This window comes from Nerophis ophidion, linkage group LG05, assembly GCF_033978795.1.
Source record: "Nerophis ophidion isolate RoL-2023_Sa linkage group LG05, RoL_Noph_v1.0, whole genome shotgun sequence".
Taxonomy (NCBI): Eukaryota; Metazoa; Chordata; class Actinopteri; order Syngnathiformes; family Syngnathidae; genus Nerophis; species Nerophis ophidion.
In genome coordinates this window covers 30,478,219-30,497,269 of record NC_084615.1, presented here as the reverse complement: position 1 = coordinate 30,497,269, position 19,051 = coordinate 30,478,219, and the positions used below count along the sequence as shown (strand labels likewise).

General features: G+C 44.1%; 1 protein-coding gene across 1 annotated transcript in view; it reads right to left on the bottom strand.

Moving 5' to 3' along the window:
* Positions 1 to 19,051, bottom strand: part of LOC133553677 (nesprin-1-like) — an 83,359-nt gene that overhangs the window by 35,150 nt on the left and 29,158 nt on the right. Inside the window, exon 2 of the mRNA XM_061902152.1 lies at positions 2,511 to 2,572. Coding sequence (XP_061758136.1) covers positions 2,511 to 2,572 — 62 coding nt within the window. The remainder of the gene's footprint in view (positions 1 to 2,510; positions 2,573 to 19,051) is intronic.

The window sequence follows — 19,051 nt, the reverse complement described above, 5'->3', positions numbered from 1 at the left end:
ACCATGCTGAATTTATGCTTCATTGTTATCATTTGGGCTTGAATCTGAGCCGCACCCTGCGGTGGTGCACACCTCTGCCAAGGCCAGTGTTAATGGGTTCTTGGACAAGGTAGTTTTTTGCATAATCTTTCTTACACAAGGGGATATGAAACCTCCGCCAATGCATATCAAAGTGTTGGGAGCATCTCTGAGAAGAAAAGTGCATGATTCTACCTTTGAGGGGGCACAGTGGGTTGTCAGTGTTTGGTGGTACCCTCTTTAACTCTTGACTTGTGCAGCTTGAGAACACTTTTGCCTTTCTGGTCGTGGAAAAAGGTACAAGCCTTGGGGTCCAGTAATTAATGTTTCGTACTGAGGTACAGAAATGGAGCCCTGAATGCATCGTTTTGGTTTATGCATATAGTGTGTTTGTGAGGCTAATTAAACATCATAAGAGGTTTCACTTGACTATGTAATCGCTGGATAAACTAAATCTGTTTGCCTTGAAAAACGCCTCAGTGACGACGAGACCGCTCCGGTTCACACGGCCTCTCTGTAATTAAGATTTAACCCTCTCAGAGAGGATTTGTCATAATGCAAACTTGGGGCCGCACTCATTTGATTTGCAGTCCCAGTCTTGCACTCATTTTCCACTCCAGAGCCATGCAAGGGGTCGGACCGAAAGCATTAAGTGCAATATTCTGACTGCAACCAAAATAATCAACATATTAGTAGATATAAATTGCATGGCTATACACAACCAATGTATCCCTCCAGACATCTTCATGGTTTAGCTAGTACCTAATATTGTGACCTATGGCTCATGAGTGTATTAACTGGTGACTTAATCTGGTGAGCCAGAAAAAAAGAATCATTAATCATCTTTGTGAATTACTGGTTCTCACACAGCCTTTCTTTAAGAACATTCCTTTTGTTATACCTGTGAAATAGTAAAAAAAAGTGAGGGGGAAGGGGAGTGACTGAAAAGAAAAACACCCACCGCCAACGCCACTTCTCAACTCACCTAACGATTAATCACACAGCTTTAGGCGCTGAATTAAAGACCTGTGATAACTGGAGTATTCTAATCATCTGCATAGCCAAGGGCGGGATATATCCCTCGGAGAGCCGACTGCTAAACCAACTGTTCAAGCTCCTCTGTCTTACCCACCTCACAGGCTTTCTTTGGAAAAGCATTTCTTTATTACAATGGCCTTATCGACCATCTCTTGCTAGCTCGTCACAAAGAGCTTGTAGACATTTTTGAAGACAAATGTGGGCCAATCACTATCGCCAAGGCAACGCCAGGTATCAGGTGAAAAGGTTGAAGTGAGACTGACGAATGAAAGAATCAAAATACAGTATAATCAACCAGGGAAGGATGGAACTGTAAAGCCAGATATAATACACCTGCAAAATTTGATGAGATCCAATCATCTTTCTGTGGCAAATGGTGTCAGAAGTGGGATGGACTCCCATAGCATGCCTAGTTCAAAGGACCCGAAAGTGCAGTAGAACTTGAAGATGGGAGAGACACTATAGAAACACCTGTGTAGTCCACCTTAGGGGGTCAGTGGCGTCAAAAAGGGCATGGCTAGCCATGATGAGGTGTGACTTAAATTCCTTTGTAATTATATCTATTTAGTAGAGGCATTTTAAATATATTTCTTGCTGTTTTTGCTACAATGTGCCTACCATGCTGCTGTAATCATTTCTATACAACCATCACAGACCATAGCTCTACTCTAGTGCGCTGAAATATGCCATGTAATAAATAAACCATGTGTTTACTTTTGGCGTTATTAAAGATTCAAGACGCTTATACATATTTTGCTGTGACGATAATTTTACGCTGGCAGAATCCGGAACCGTGATATCCTATGTAATGTCAAGGTTTACACTCTAAGGGGTGCCTTTTAAAATTAATTTTATGCATGGTTCAAGGTCTCCACAGCTGTCTAATGTCAAATATGAAAAAGCGCATATTGAAAGAATGTTTAGTTGTGTCGCACTGTGACATATTTACCCTGTCTGCACATCCCTGACCCGCTACCCAAGTGATAATGGATTAAATTGTGCAAGCTAATGCTGTGTAATAAAACAATTACACGCCAATAATACAGCTCCCTTCATCGCAGCTGCTTTAGGTGCACAGTGTGAGTTATAGTTTGTCTGTATGTATTAAGCTAGTATGCAGAACAATCTAAATAGTTGCATATAAAAGAGGAAAGGTTACCAAGACTTTAAATGTCTAATGTTACCTTGCAGAAACAAAGACATGGACTGTGTTAATTGCTGTAATGTGAAAGTGGTAATTACAATGAGCGTAAATCTTTGCTTGCAGCTAAATGAGACCGGGAGGATCAAAATAAAAACTTTGCGTGTCTGTTGATGTGCCTGCGTGTGTGTGTGCCGTCTTAGCCAGCACGTGAGTCCCATGACCGGCTCAGCAATGTGTTATGAGAAATGGAGCAAATTTCTCAGTGGATTGAAGACAGAAAAGAATAGAAAAGCATCAAACGACTTCTTACCTTTGCCAAGTGGGAATTGATCCATTTGGTGAACGTCCGTTTCTGCACAGCCTCTTGCTCATCTGTAAATCAGAGCCCAGAGTGTCACCATCAGTCATAAACAAAGAGGGGATTTGAACAGCATTGTCTATTGTTTGGAGAGCTGGATGATGTCTCACAAATACTTAATGAATTTCTCTCGCAATCTGTGTCGTCAAATATTTAAAGCTTCACAATATTTACCAACTGAACATTTAAAAAAAGGGAAAAATACCCTTCAAAGGTGGTCCTTTGGTTTTTGTATGCTTCACTTTGCCTATTGTCTTTCTGTTAAAATAATCACCCAACTGATTTTTTTCAAGTTTTTCACGAAAACCTCTCCAAAAGTGTAACATATGACATTTATTGATAACTTTACTGAAACATGAGGTAACAAAAGATGGCTATTGGCACTGTAATAACACTGTGTGTAAAATATGTAACTTATAAATAATTGATTTTCTAATCAGTTTTTTGAACATAACTTTGTGACTTAAGCAAGATATGGTAACACTCAATTTTGAAGGTGTCTACATAAGAGTCACACGAGCTGGTCATAAACATGATCATGAACATTAATGTTACTTCCAAGTGTCATTAATGTTCATGACATATCCAATGCCATGTTTATGACAAGCTCATGTCTCGTATGTAGTTGGAACTGTTTACATGTTTGAAATAAACTTCGACCTACCTACACCTTCAAAATAAAGTGTTACCATATCTTGCTTGAGTCACAAAGGCATGTTCAAAAATTCGCATAAGTAATTTTTTTCTCATAGGCCATTATCTTAAAAGTGGTAAAAATCACATGATCTGATCAACTGAGGATGAAGGCACTTTTACCATAAGTGGCCGGCGTCATGAGGAGATGATTTATGCAAAAAACATTTTGAGACAAAATTACTTAGGCGATTATTTTAACAACGTGACACTAGGATTTGGTTCGACCGACATTATATTATGGCCAAAAGTTTCCCTAGTTTTTGTATGCCATCTCTGTAATTGTACGGCCAACATTTGCATGTAACAACTTGAAGTAGTCCATTTGCAAACTGCAATGGAGTTACTTTCAACCTGACTGGCAAAGTTAGCATGTCTACATCATTTCAATTTGGAAGCAGCTGTTGGACATATTATATTATTTTGTTATTAAGATTGATTTGCACATGAAGGAACTTATTATCAATTTAGTCTTAGTATGTATTTTGTGTGAGTTTGCAAATAGTTTTGGATGCCTCTGTCTACAAGGTTTTGCAGTCTGGCTATGTTGTGATGTCACAGCGAGGTAGGCAAAAATATCTGGACATTAAAGCTCTCAGCCTTCTCTTCAGGCAGTGAGGAAACACCAAAAAAGGTAGGATAAGGTATTATTTTCATCCAACCTTGGAATGCGCATAATAACGCTGGCGTGCGACATGAAGTAACATTAATGCTGCGAAGAACAGGAGTTTAGTTGTGAGCGGGTGAATCTACATAAAGTTTTTGAAGTTTATTTTCTGCTATGTCTTAAAACAGAAATAGTAGTGACGACTTTAAGAAATATATTCAAAGAGTGTACATTTTCAAAATATGAATTCTGATACTTTTTCAGTATGTGGGGCCAAGGTTTTATTTGCAATCTGCGAACACCTTATGAAACGAACAGGTAGACAGACTCAAAAAACGGGTTATAGATTTGACAGTGGAACAACATTTACACAACATTCACACCAAAGCATATCCAATACATATAACCAAGACCACAAGGAAGTGTTTAAATGTAGATTAAAATCTACATAAGGTCCCTTTTAAGTACAGTATGAGACAGTATTGCAGTAATGGCTGCTTTCAGAGGCCCATTTTTATACAAATTAAAATGATGCACGTGGGTAATAACCTGTGATTAATCATTTAGAACAGGGGCGCTCACACTTTTTCTGCAGGTGAGCTACTTTTCAATTGACCAAGTCGAGGAGATCTACCTCATTCCTATTTATAATTTATATTTATTTATTTATGAAAGAGACATTATTGTTAACAATTTAATGGTGTTTAATGATAATACAAGCATGTTTAACACACATAGATTCCTTTCTTTCATGAAGACAAGAATATAAGTTGCTGTATTTGATTCTGATGATTTGCATTGATTGGAATTAGACAGTGGTGCTGATAACGTCCGCATTTTCAAATGGAGGAAAAAAAAAGTCCTCCTTTCTGTCCAATACCACATGAAAGTGGTTGGATTTGGCATCTCATTTGTCCAACTTGCATACTCGTTTTTAAACACTTTGTTATGAGAGTAGCATATGTGTGTGGCCCTTTAATGTCTGGCAGCAGGTGAGTGACGTCAGTGAGTGTGCGGGTGGGCAAGCAAGTGAGAAAGCAGTCGCTGAGGGCGGGGGAGAAATACATTGGCATCAAACTCCGTAGCTTGCTAGCTTGTGCACGCTAGCTTTCTGAGACTCTTATTTAGTTAGCACAGGCAGGATGAAACAGGTCTTTTATGGTGAAGACAGGAACTGTGCAGTCGGTCTTTAGAGTTTTGACAGTAGGTACGGAGTCTCTAGAAATAAAATGTTTTTCTCTGCGTCCGCCCTGTTAGTGATTTTTTTCTTAAATATGAGCTTGCAGCAGCCAGCGTCATCCCACAAGATCCTCGGGTGCCGAGAATGTCAAACAACTGACGAAAGTGAAGTCTTGGTATGACTGATGATTGCTCATTTTTATGTATATTTTTTAATGCCTGGCTTGAGATCGACTGACACACCCTCCGAGATCAACCAGTCGACCGCGATCGACGTAATGGGCACCCCTGATTTAGAAGATGCCTTAGCCATACTCTCTCTGATTGGTGAAAAGTCCATCACGTGACTACAGGGCGCCATGTTTGCACCCAACTTTGAAATTTATTTGGCCTTACGCTCTCTGTACACAGCTCTGGTTTATGGTGTGTTTTGTTGTTTGTTGCGTCCTAAATAGTTTTAATACAATATAATTAAAATGATATGATATATTGTACCGTGCATCTTAGTTTTAGTTTTAATTAACAATTTCAAAGGTGTTGAAATCGCTAATGCGACTCGGTAGCATGTCAGTAGCAAAGGACTGTATATTAGCATTAGGGTTGGGCGATATATCGATATACGCAATATATCGCGGGTTTGTCACTGTGCGATATAGAAAATGACTATATCATGATATTGGAGTATACGTTCTCACGCAGTTGCTTTTAGCTGCGGGCATTACACTACAGGCTCTTCCCACTCCTTCTTGTGTCTCCTTCTCAAAGACGGTAAACCCACCTTCTTACATACGTCAAATACTGTCACATAATACGTCACATACGTAAACACCCTCACGGAGCAGAGAGGTAGCAGCATGGGTAACGTTAGCTGTGATGTGAGCGGAGTGGTAATACAAGAGAAAGAAGGTGCGGAACTGGTAACAAATGAAGGAATAATTTATTCCCAAGAAAAACAGTCGTCTGGCGGTGGTTCGGCTTCAAGCGGGAAGATGTCGAATAGACACCTTAATTTAGGTGTGGGGCACAAGTATTGCTACCAAAAGTAACATTACTGCTCATATGTAGCATCATTTGAAAAGTCACCTGCTAATAACTGTTTAATAAATACAGTTTTGATCAATTGACTTAGTTGTGATTTCCTTCTCTGCATGAAAGTTTAAAATGAGCATATATTAATGCAGTATGAAGAAGAATGTTTTAATGCAGACTCATAGAATCATCATACTGCTGTGATTGTATGTAATACGTGTTCATTCAAGGCTAAGGCAAAATATCGAGATATATATCGTGTATCGCGATATGGCCTAAAACATATTGAGATATTAAAAATGGCCATATCGCCCTGCCCTAATTAGCAGCCAGTTAGCAAATTTTTGGAAAGGTGGAGCCATACTTTACTTAGTTTGAAGCATTTCTTTGAATCATTTACTTTGTTGGCATTGAAAATTGCAACATTACCTAGAGCAGGGGTATCGAATTTGTTTTCTTTGAGGGCCACAGAGGCCTTCAGAGGTCCACTTTTTAAAAATGAATTAAAATTATGCATGCGGTAAATAACCTGTGACTAATCACAATTCAAATTAAGAAAACCTAAATTATTGCCTATGCCGTTGATTATTGGATTTTTTTCATGTACAAACTAATGGATAAATCATACGTAAAAGTGACAAGCAAATATTCAACTGTTTATTTTTATCTTTATCAACCTACTTTTGTAATACATGTTATAATAATAATGTAATATTTGGCATGATTAGACAATAACGTTTAAAATATATGCCCTTTTTCCTAATAATAAATATTTGCATTTAGTAAAAAAATGAAGTATTTTATTCACACACATTTTTCCCAGGTTTTTGCGGGCCACATACAATGATGTGGCGGGCCTTGAGTTTGATACTTGTGATGTAGGTGATCTCTGATAATAATTATGTAAATTTCCATACTAAAGTTTGAGGAAAAACGCCTCGTGGTGGCGTGATAACAACCGACCTTGTTATCCCCTACACAATATAATGTGCCAGTCTGCAAGTTGCAGTCGGAATCAGGAGCAAATGATGTTTACTTGCTGGCAAGCGGGACAATGTTTGTTTTCCTGCCATCCTGTCTGTGGCACACTGCAATATCCTTGAGATGTCATCAGTGAGCTAGGCACGTCTATCTCGGGGAGTTTCTTTCTATTAATAAATATGCTGACAATTCGATTAAAGTAAAGTTGGTTAGCGGGTCACCGAGTACAGTGGGCAGGCAGGTGTGTGTGTTTGTGTGTAAGAGAGAGATAGAGCGAGTGGGCTGTTCATTCATAATGCAGATAGTCAAACGAGTCAGTGAGCAGGTCTCTCTTGGATGAATTCATCTTTTGATTGGTTACAGCGATGATCAAATATTGATGACCGGTAATATTGTAATGGAATGATTTTGCTCAACCATTCAATCTAAAGACAGAACACATTTGATGGAGAAGATTGGTGCCTGTGTGTGGTGCAGGGATTCTGTGGGACGGTGTGACTTTGAGCTGGCAACCATTCAATATCACAAAAGGGGAGGTTTAAAAAAAGAAAAGGCAACCTCAGCAAGCAAGCCTGGAAGTGGCATTTTACCACACTTGATTACTTTCGCAGGCAGCATTAGCCTGTATCATTAGTCTCATCAACAGCCGCCAGTCTCTTATCTTAATGAAATATCCTTAAGGTCTGCTTTGTTGTCCTGGCAGCTGTGGTTGCTGTGGTAACGCGGAAGTAAATGCAAAGAAACTCCAGTAGGGAGCTGTGTCCAAATACAACTGGGAATTCTAACAGGATTTTTCTTTTTGGGGGGGGGACTTCTAAATTTGCACAAAACTTTAGATTTCCAACTACCATCATGCATGACATGACACCTTCATTTTGCTTTCTAACAAGGTTTTTGTGGCTTTTTGTGACACATATTCCAAATATTGTTTAATGATTAAAAAAAAAGGGTATGTTATAATGTCACGTAAAATACCCATACAGTTAATGGAGGTTTTAGGATGGACACACGTTGACCATGGAACAGGTTATTTATTTTACCACTATACTTCCTATGGTGATAAAATCTTTAGCATTTTACAAAACCCAAAACCAGTCAAGTTGGCACGTTGTGTAAATCGTAAAAAAAAAAGAATATGATGATTTGCAATCCTTTTCAACCTATGTTAAATTGAATACACTGCAAAGACAAGATTCTTAACGTTTGAACTGAAAAACTTGGAAAATTAGCTCATTTGGAATTTGATGCCTGCAACATGTTTCAAAAAAGACTGAGAATGTTGAGGAATGCCCATCAAACACTTATTTGGAACATCCCACAGGTGAACAGGCTAATTGGGAACAGGTGGGTGCCATGTTTGGGTATAAAAGCAGCTTCCATGAAATGCAGTCATTCACAAACAAGGATGGGTCGAGGGTCACCACTATGTGAACAAATGCATGAGCAAATTGTCCAACAGTTTAAGAACGACATTTCTCAACAAGCTTTAGCCAGGTATATCTACGGTCTGTAATATCCTCCAAAGGTTCAGAGAATCTGGAGAAATCACTGCACGTAAGCGATGATATTACGGACCTTCGATCCGTTAGGCAGTACTGCATCAAAAAGTGACATCAGTGTGTAAAGGATTTAACCACATGGGCTCAGGAACACTTCAGACAACTACTGTCAGTAACTAGAGTTTGTCGCTAGATCTGTAAGTGCAAGGTAAAACTCTACTATGTAAAGCGAAAGCCATTTATCAACAACACCCAGAAAAGCTGCCGGCTTCACTTGGCCCGAGCTCATCTAAGATGAACTGATGCAAAGTGTAAAAGTGTTCTGTGGTCTAACGGTTCCACATTTCAAATTGTTTTTGGAAACTGTGAATGTCGTGTCCTCCGCAACAAAGAGGAAAAGAACCATGCGAATTGCTAAAAGCGCGAATTTCAAAAGCCAGCATCTGTGATGGTATGGGGGTGTATTAGTAACTCACACATCTGTGAAGGCACCATTAATGCTGAAAGGTACATACAGGTTTTGGAACAACATATGTTGCCATCCAAGCAACGTTATCATGGACGCCCCTGCTTTTTTCAGCAAGACAATGCCAAGCCACGTGTAACAACAGCGTGGCTTCATAGTAAAAGAGTGCGGGTACTAGACTGGCCTGCCTGTAGTCCAGACGTGTCTCCCGCTGAAAATGTGTGGCGCAAAATGAAGCAGAAAATACCACAACGGAGACCTTGGACTGTTGAACAACTTAAGCTGTACATCAAGCAATAAAGGCAAAAAATACACATGAAAAGCTTTAAAAATTGGTCTCCTCAGTTCCCAAACGTTTACTGAGTGTTGTTAAAGGGAACGGCCATGTAACACAGTGGTAAAAATGCCCCTGTGCCAATTTTTTTGCAATGTGTTGCTGCCATAAAATTCTAAGTTAATGATTATTTGCACAAAAAAAAAGTTTCTCAGTTCGAACATTAAATATCTTGTCTTTGCAGTCTATTCAATTGAATATAAGTTGAAAAGGATTTGAAAATCATTGTATTCTGTTTTTATTTCCAAATTACACAACGTGCCAACTTCCCTGGTTTTGGGTTTTGTATAATAAACATCCTGTAATATAATTTAAATGATTTCTGGGTACTCAAGGGCGAACACCATCTCAAATGTAAAGAAACTCAACAATATTGACCGATTCTAAACAGAATATTTCTTAAATAGATGTGTTGTAGTTTATAAATAATCAATATCTGGACAATTCCTAGACATATGTGTAGCCTCTTACACACCTGCAGTTTGGGAGTGATAGTGACTGACATTTCTCCATAAACTGATCCCAATTAGCATATTTGTTTGAGTCCGCAGTGGGTCTCAAAGCTGCCACCCTGCCATCTATAAGTCCTTACAGATGGAGCTTCTGCTGCACCCTCCCCCTTAAATATATGTGAACACTGACTCCCCACAGCTGAACAAATATGCGACTTAAGACACATGCATGAAACCATAAACACTGCTCAGTAACTACATCCATTGTCCAAATACTTCTGGACTCAACTGTCCACTGCAATGCCACACTGAAGTCCCACAACCTTGCCTGCCGCACACTGCAGGCTCGCTGCTCTCTTTTTTTCACACTCAAACTCACTCACTCGCACGCACGCACACACACACACACTGGCTGCACACTCACCACGCAGGTAGTGGTAAAAGCCAGCCACAAGGTTGAATGGTGCATTCTTTTTTGGGGAGGCGTCGCCCCCCACTCGTCTTGCCATGTTGTACCCCAGAATGCGTCTCTGTTCCTGCTTGCTCTCATGTGGGCGTCGGTAGGACATCCACCAAAATAAAAAAAGAGGAGAGGGAAAGAGAGACAGAGAGAGAGAGACTACTTTCCCCTTGCTGATATCTCTAAGTAACTGTTGCTTTAAGGCTGTTTTTCTTAAGATTCTTTGCCACAATATTGTCCTGTCCTGCAGTATTTCCTGCCTGCTAAGCAGCTCAGGAGTGAAAAAAGTGTATATGTGCGAGAGAGTACAGCGCAGTGCTGTCTTGCCTCTGCATCAATCTTTCTTGCTTAGTGCCCCTCTCTCTTTTTACCCTGCACACTCTCTAACACCTCAGCCCCTCCCTCTTAATTTCCCAATGTAAGCTTGTGGCTACCAAACATCCCTCGCCTGGCCAGCCAATTGGAGGGCAAAGGAACGTGTGACGTCACAGAGGGGTGCAGTTGGGTGGCGTTGAAGGGCACCGTTGAAGCAGGTTGGGATGGGAGGAAATGCTCTTGCTACACTAACATTGCTCACAACGGCAGCTGAATGCAGGATTTCTATGGGGGGTCCTGAGAGTCGCAAACACACACCGTCTCGTCTTGCTCTCGCATCTGAGCAGACAGCATGCTGCGCTACCAGACTGTAAGCTTTATTCTGCACACAGCCTGCAGCGTATACGATAACGGTGACACTTCTGTCTCATCTTTGATTCTAAAAAAAAAAACTCACATCCAGAAAAAAGGTCAAATGTCTCTATTTTGCTATGATAAATTCTACATGTGTTTTGCGTTTTCTTTCACCTTTATTGGTTCTTTTTTTTTTTAGATATAAAGAGAATAATATACAACACATACTTAAGATAGTAGAAATCCAGTGTATTTTGTGAGTCACAAATTTAAGCTTTTTGTACTTTGTTGTTGTTGCATTGGCTAATTTTGTTTTCCACTTGCCTTGATTATAACATGACTTGTTTGTTATACATTCAGTTGTATTTATTCATACAAAACCCAAAACCAGTGAAGTTGGCACGTTGTGTAAATCGTAAATAAAAACTTGCAAACCATTTAAACCCATATTCAATTGAATAGACTGCAAAGACAAGATACTCAATGTTGGAACTGGTAAACTTTGTTATGTTTTGCAAATGTTAGATTGGAATTTGATGCCTGCAACATCTTTCAAAAAAGCTGGCATATTTGACAAAAAAAACTGAGAAAGCTGAGGAATGCTCATCAAACACTTATTTGGAAAATCCCACAGATGAACAGGCTAATTGGGAACAGGTTGGTGCCATGACTGGGTATAAAAGCAATTTCTATGAAATGCTCAGTCATTCACAAACAAGGACGGGGCGAGGGTCACCACTTTGTGAACAAATGCGTGAGCAAATTGTCCAACAGTTTAAGAACAACATTTCTCAACAAGCTATTGCAAGGAATTTAGGGATTTCACCATCTAATCATGCCCGTGACCGTTGATCCATCAGACGGTACTGCATTAAAAACTGACATTAGTGTGTAAAGGATATCACCACTTCAGCTAAGGAACACTTCAGAAAACCACTGTCAGTAACTACAGTTTGTCGCTACATTTGTAAGTGCAAGTTAAAGATCTACTATGCAAAGCCAAAGCCATTTATCAACAACACCCAGAAACGCTTCGCTGGGCCCAAGCTCATTCAAGATGTACTGATGCAAAGTGGAAAAGTGTTCTGTAGTCTGACGAATCCACATTTTTAAAATGATTTTGGAAACTGTGGACGTTGTGTCCTCCGGACCAAAGAGGAAAATAACCATCCCGACTGTTATAGGCGCAAAGTTCAAAGGTCAGCGTCTATGATGGTATGGGGGTGTATTAGTGCCCAAGGCATGAGTATCTGGGAAGGCACCATTAATTCTGAAAGGAACATACAGGTTTTGGAGCAACATATGTTGCCATCCAAGCAATTTCAGAAAGACAATGCCAAGCCACATTCTGCACATGTTACAACAGCATGGCTTCGTAGTAAAAGAGTGCGGGTACTAGACTGGACTGCCTGTAGTACAGACTGATCTCCCATTGAAAAGGTGTGACCCCGGACTGTTGAACAACTTAAGCTGTACGTCAAGCAAGAATAGGAAATAATTCCACCTGAAAAGCTTCAAAAATTGGTCTCCTCAGATCCAAAGGTTTACTGAGTTGTTAAAAGGAAAGGCCATGTAACACAATGGTAAAAATGCCTCTGTGCCAACTTTTTTGTAATGTGTTTCTGCCATCTAAGTTAATGATTATTTGCAACAACAAAAAAGTAAGTTTCTCTGTTCGAACATTAAATATCGTGTCATTGCATTCTATTCAATTAAATTAGTTGAAAAGGATTTGCAAATCATTTTATTCTGTTTTTATTTACTATTTACACAATGTGCCAACTTCACTGGTTTTGGGTTTTTTACTTTTGTATTCAATTTTATAAATAAATTCTCTACATAATTGTATACTGTGGCAAGGGGCGTGGTCCGCGTGTTCCCTGCGGGCGGGGTGTGTGCAGCGATCGGCCATGAAGCAGCTGACAGGTGAGTGGATGATTTCAGCTGGAACGAGTTGTCTAATCACCTGTCCCTTTATTAGGAGCGCAGGAGACCTTGACAGAAGGAGACCGCGGAAGACACGCGAGGGGGGGACAATCGGCTGAAAAGCCGAAGGCATGAACAGACGGAAGGAAACATTTATTGCAAGTACGGACTGAAAAGTCCGAAACTATATTTGAGTGTACCAACAATATATTAAACCTTGTAAACGCTGCCTGAAGTGTGCTGCCATTTCCTGTGATTAGAAGAACCCAAGCACGAGCGTAACTACAGTGGCACCCAACGAAAATAATCACGGAAAGATGTCATCACCAACCCTGCAAACACTGGGCCAAGCCTTGGCCGAGGTGACGGCGGCAAGCCGGCTGCAGGCCCAGGTGCTGCCGGCCTGGATGAGCCGGACGGAAACAGCGGGAGGTTCGGCCTCCATGGAGCGCATGGTGGAGGGGCAGGACCCACAGACCTTCCTGGACGTGTTCGAGGCCACGGCGAGGTCGTGCAAATGGCCGGAGGAAGAATGGGGCGCGAGGTAGCTGCCGCTCCTGATGGGGGAGGCGTAGCGGGCGGCGTTGAGTCTCCCGGCGTCGGCCCGCACGCACTAGGCCAACCAACGGCACGCCGTCCTCGACCGGGTCGGCAGCAGCCCAGAAGATCACCGCCGAAGGTTCCGGGCCATGAAGCTGGCGTCGGAGGACCGGCCCTTCATATTCGCGCACCGGCTAAGGGATGAGGCGACCCGGTGGCTCCCGCCCAACGGGCGGGACACCGAGATGTTGGAGGCGATGGTGCTGGAGCAATTCCTGGAGGGCATCCCGGTGAAAACCTCCAAGTGGGTGCGGTACCACAGTCCGCCGGACGTGGAAGCAGCGGTGAGAATGGCGGAGGAACACCTGGCGGTGCACCGGTAGACGACGATGGCAACAACCGAGAAAACCGCCCCGAGGCCACGACGACGACTCGCCCCGATATGGGGAGAGGGGAAACAGACATTCGACGAGCCGGGAAAAATCACGGCCGAGAGACAGGGTTCCAACACGAACACACTCACACGCACACAGACACACACATCACGGGGGGGCCCACAATGTTGGGAACGAATTGGCCGGGATTCAATCATTTGGTGACACAATGTGTGGGGGTGCGTTCACGGACAGTAGGCAAGGGGAGTATCCGCGCCGTTCTCAGCGGCGACGCGGTTTCATCCGGGAATGCCGAGCGGGAACCGGTGGGGGCTTCGCGGGCCCCCCGATGGCAACCTACGGAGGATTTATCCCTCGAGCAGGCCCGTGATGAAACCTTGCGCGAGGCCTGGGATCAGGTCGGTTTTGTGGACGGTCAGCTGGTGCGCCCGGGGAAAGCGCGGATATTCCCCCATTTTTCCAATATTAGGGATAGACTTTATCGATTGGCCCGTGACACGCAAACCGGGGATGAATACACCCAGTTGTTGGTGCCAAAATGCCGCCGGGAAATGGTTTTCCAGGCGGCACATTTCAATCCCATGTCTGGCAATTTAGGATATGATAAAATACTTAATCGGGTCATGGTCCGATTCTATTGGCCGGCCTCCAGGCAGATATACGCCGATGGTGCGCGGCCTGTCCGGACTGCCAGCGGGTGAACCCCGCGGCCACCCCGCGGCCACCCCAAAGGCGCCTTTACGCCCATTACCACTCATGGAGGTCCCGTTCGAAAGAATTGGGATGGACCTCATCGGACCATTTAACCCGAGCACACGGCGATACCGCTTTGTGTTAGTTCTGGTGGATTACGCAACGCGGTATCCCGAAGCAGTGCCGCTGCGCTCCATCTCTGCCAAGAGTGTGGCGCAAGCAGTCTTCACGGTCATCTCCCGCGTCGGAATCCCGAAAGAGATTTTGATGGACCAGGGCACGTCCTTTATGTCACGCACGATAAAGGAACTTTACGGGTTACTGGGAATTAAGGCCATCCGCACCAGCGTATACCATCCACAAACGGACGGGCTGGTGGAGATATTTAATAAAACGCTGAAAACCATGATCCGTAAATTTATGCACGAGGACAAACAAAATTGGGATAAACGGTTGGACCCCCTAATGTTTGCGATGCGGGAGGTACCTCAGGCCTCCCTCGGTTTCGCACCGTTCGAGTTGCTGTATGGCCGAAGGCCCCGCGGAGTCTTGGACGTCATTAAGGAAAGCTGGGAGGACGGTCCAAGTTCCAGCAAAAATGAGATTCAATACGTCTTGGACATGCGGGCAAAACTCCACAAGGTGGGGCACTTGGCACGTGAGAATTTGCGCCTTGCCCTAGAGCGTCAACAGCGCACGTATAATAAGCAGGCCCAACTGCGTAAATTTTCACCGGGAGAAAAAGTGCTTGTGTTGCTTCCAACGTCAAGCTCCAAATTACTTGCAAAGTGGCAAGGACCCTTTGAGGTCACACGGCAAGTGGGGGATGTGGATTATGAGGTCCGGCGCTCGGACCGACGCGGAGACACCCAAATATATCATTTGAACCTGCTGAAGGCATGGAGAGAGGCCGAGCCTGTCGCCATGGTAACAGTAGAGGGGGGGGGGAGGAGGAGTTAGGGCCAGAGAGCCCGCGCTCTGGCCCGAGCCCCCAGCTTCCCTGTGATGACCAGCTCACATTGGCGCAGAGAGCGGAGGTGGCTGAATTACAGCGGCGCTACTCAGATGTGTGCTCCTCTCGGCCCGGGCGCACGGCTCTTATTCGACATCACATAGAGACCAGCCCGGGGATTACGGTGCGGTCTTGGCCATATCGGCTGCCCGAACACAAGCGTAAAGTTGTTCGGGAAGAATTAAAAACTATGCTTGAGTTGGGGGTGATAGAAGAATCCCACAGCGCATGGTGCAGTCCCATTGTCTGTGCGGTTCTGTGTGGATTACCGCAGGGTGAATGACATTTCACGTTTTGACGCGTACCCAATGCCTCGGGTCGACGAGCTCCTAGATCGGCTGGGCACTGCTCGTTTTTTTACGACACTGGATTTGACGACAGGCTATTGGCAGATTCCCTTGTCTCCAGAGTCCCGAGAAAAAACAGCCTCCTCCACTCCGGAAGGTTTGTACCAATTCGTGACACTTCCGTTTGGCTTGTTCGGTGCTCCTGCCACGTTCCAGCGCCTCATGGACCGGGTGCTGCAGCCCCACGCTGCATACGCGGCTGCCTACCTGGATGACGTAATCATCCAGAGTAGCAACTGGGAACAGCATATTTGGCGGGTGGGGGCGGTGCTCAAGTCCCTGAGGCGGGCGGGGCTCACCGCCAACCCGGCGAAGTGCTCCGTTGGCCGGAGGGAGGTACAGTATCTGGGGTACTACTTGGGGGTGGGGGGGACAGGTGCAGCCCCAGGTGGACAAAACGGCGGCCATCGCGACCTGTCCACCTCCCAAGACGAAAAAAGAGGTGAGGCAGTTTTTGGGATTGGCAGGCTATTACCGCCGCTTCATTCCCCAATTCGGTTCAATCCCCAGTTCGCGGAATAGACCATCCCACTGACTGACCTCACCCGAAAGGGTGCTCCAGAACTGGTCCAGTGGACGGAGCAGTGCCAGCGGGCATTTGAGAAGGTAAAAGCAGCACTCTGTGAGGAGCCGGTACTGCACATGCCAAATTTTAACATCCCTTTCTGTCGCAGCGGGTGGAGGGCGCCGACCGCCCCGTCCTGTACATCAGCCGGAAGCTCTCGGACCGGGAGGCGAAGTACAGCACAGTAGAGAGGGAGTGCCTCGCCATCCGGTGGGCGGTGGGGGCCCTCCGCTACTACCTGCTGGGGCGCGCCTTCAGTCTCTGCTCAGACCACAAACCGCTACAATGGCTCCACCGCATGAAGGACGCCAATGCGCGGATCACTCGGTGGTACCTGGCATTACAACCCTACAACTTCCGGGTGGTCCACAGGCCGGGCGCGCAGATAGCCGTGGCCGACTTCCTCTCTCGCCCAGGGGAGAGGGGGGCGGGGAATGGGTGCGGCCAGACGGGTGTCCGGCCTGAGTCTGGCGGGGAAGGCATGTGGCAAGGGGCGTGGTCCGCGCGTTCCCTGCGGGCGGGGTGTGTGCAGCGATCGGCCATGAAGCAGCTGACAGGTGAGTGGATAATTTCAGCTGGAACGAGTTGTCTAATCAGCTGTCCCTTTATTAGGAGCGCGGGAGACCTTGACAGGGGGAGACCGCGGAAGACACGCGAGGGGGGACAATCGGCTGAAAAGCCGATGGCATGGATAGACGGAAAGAAACATTTATTGCAAGTACGGACTGAAAAGTCCGAAACTATATTTGAGTGTACCAACAATATATTAAACCTTGTAAACGCTGCCTGAAGTGTGTTGCCATTTCCTGTGATTAGAAGAACCCAAGCACGAGCGTTGCTACATATACTATTTACCGCTGTCCATCCATTGTCCCTTTTAGGGGCTTAGACTTAGAAAATCTTTATTGGCGCAAGGACTATTTCCATTACTTTCTATGAGTTTTTTTTCCCCGAATGTGGTCATAGATTGACCTTAGAGGTTACACTACAATCGAGCCCTATACTGAACTCAATACACTAGCTCACAATATTTATACCACTTACACAAGGGCAGAAAAACACTTTCTTTTTCAACTGAAACCTTTAACATATCCATACAACCTCATACAGTTTGTCGTCTTCCAGGCCCCTTTTTGACATACACACACATCTTACTGCCACCTCCCACCTCCAAATAAATGCACCTGGGGATAGGTTGATTGGTAACACTATAATTAGCCCAGTTTGTGAATGTGAAAGCTTGTCTGTATATTGTGTTGGCCCTGCGATGAGGTGGCGACTTAACCAAGGAATACCCCGCCTTTTGTCCGAGTGCTGCTGGGATAGGCTCCAGCCCCCCGCGACCCCGTGAGGGACAAACGGTACAAAATGGATGGATGCACACACACACACGCACGCACGCACACACACACACACACATTCGTTGTGATGCAATATCAAGCACAAAAGCTCTACTTTGAAATCTCCCGTTCAAGAGGCTGAGAAGCAATTTTATCATGCAAATACAGCAGATTTTTTTTTATATCAACCTTTATGATTAATGAACCATTTGTCATTTGTGTGATTTCCCTCTTTTGTTCTTTTGGGGTAACCCCCGATGCTGCCCTCCACACACTTGCCATGGATTTTAATTATAAAAGTAATCAATAACCAACGGCAGCTGCGTGTCTTCTGTTATCTGTCTGCTGATAATATAATATGACACTTCTCCCTGGCCTTGAAAAAGGCTACCATGGCCTATTCCTATAGAGCCACTGTCCATTTTAGCTTTCTATACACATGGTGCTCATTAGTGAGTATAGAACACCTTTATTTGCAGTACAGACTAAAAGACGCTCAAAATAGGCCAAAACACATTTAGGAATAGATAATAACAGACGACATTGGCTATAGGCACAATCTGTTTTTTGTTTAAACTATAGCTAAAAGGGATTTATTGTGATTACTTCTGCAGTGATGCACTCAGGGCACTATTTCTTCCATGTGCTTAAGAAAAAACGCTGCATAATTGCGCAGAATCTGGTTTCGCTTCCTGTTGGGCGGGTTCCGTGCCCGTTTGTTCCGGCCTTGCGCTGTGGGGTCTGTGTCAGTGGCTCTATGCGGGGGCAGCACGGCCCTCTTGTTTGGTGTGGGTGCTGTGGCTCAGTTGTTTGTGCGGGTTTGGATTGGGGAGTGCAGTCTACTGGGGTAGGTGTTGATGTCTCTTGTTTGGGTGTTAGCATTTGGGGTGACTGGCGAGCTGGCGCTGGCTGGTCTCCATGGTCCTGCCTGTGTATGGACTAGTTTGTTTATATATATATATATATATGTGTGTGTGTGTGTGTGTGTGTGTGTGTGTGTGCGTGCGTGCGTGCGTGCGTGTGTGTATATATGTAATCATTATTGTTATATATGTGTGTGTGTATGTATATGTGTATGTATTGATGGATGTAAGTATGTATATGTGTATCTATACATGCATGTGTGTTTGTGTATGTGTATATATAAGTATGTATGCATATATGTGTATGTATATATATATATATATATATATATATATATATATATATATATATATATAATTTCTTTTTGGGTGGGGGGCGCTCTCGGGGTCTGCTTGTCCTCAGGCTACTGCAGCCAGGCTGCATGTCTGGGGTGTCTGGGGCC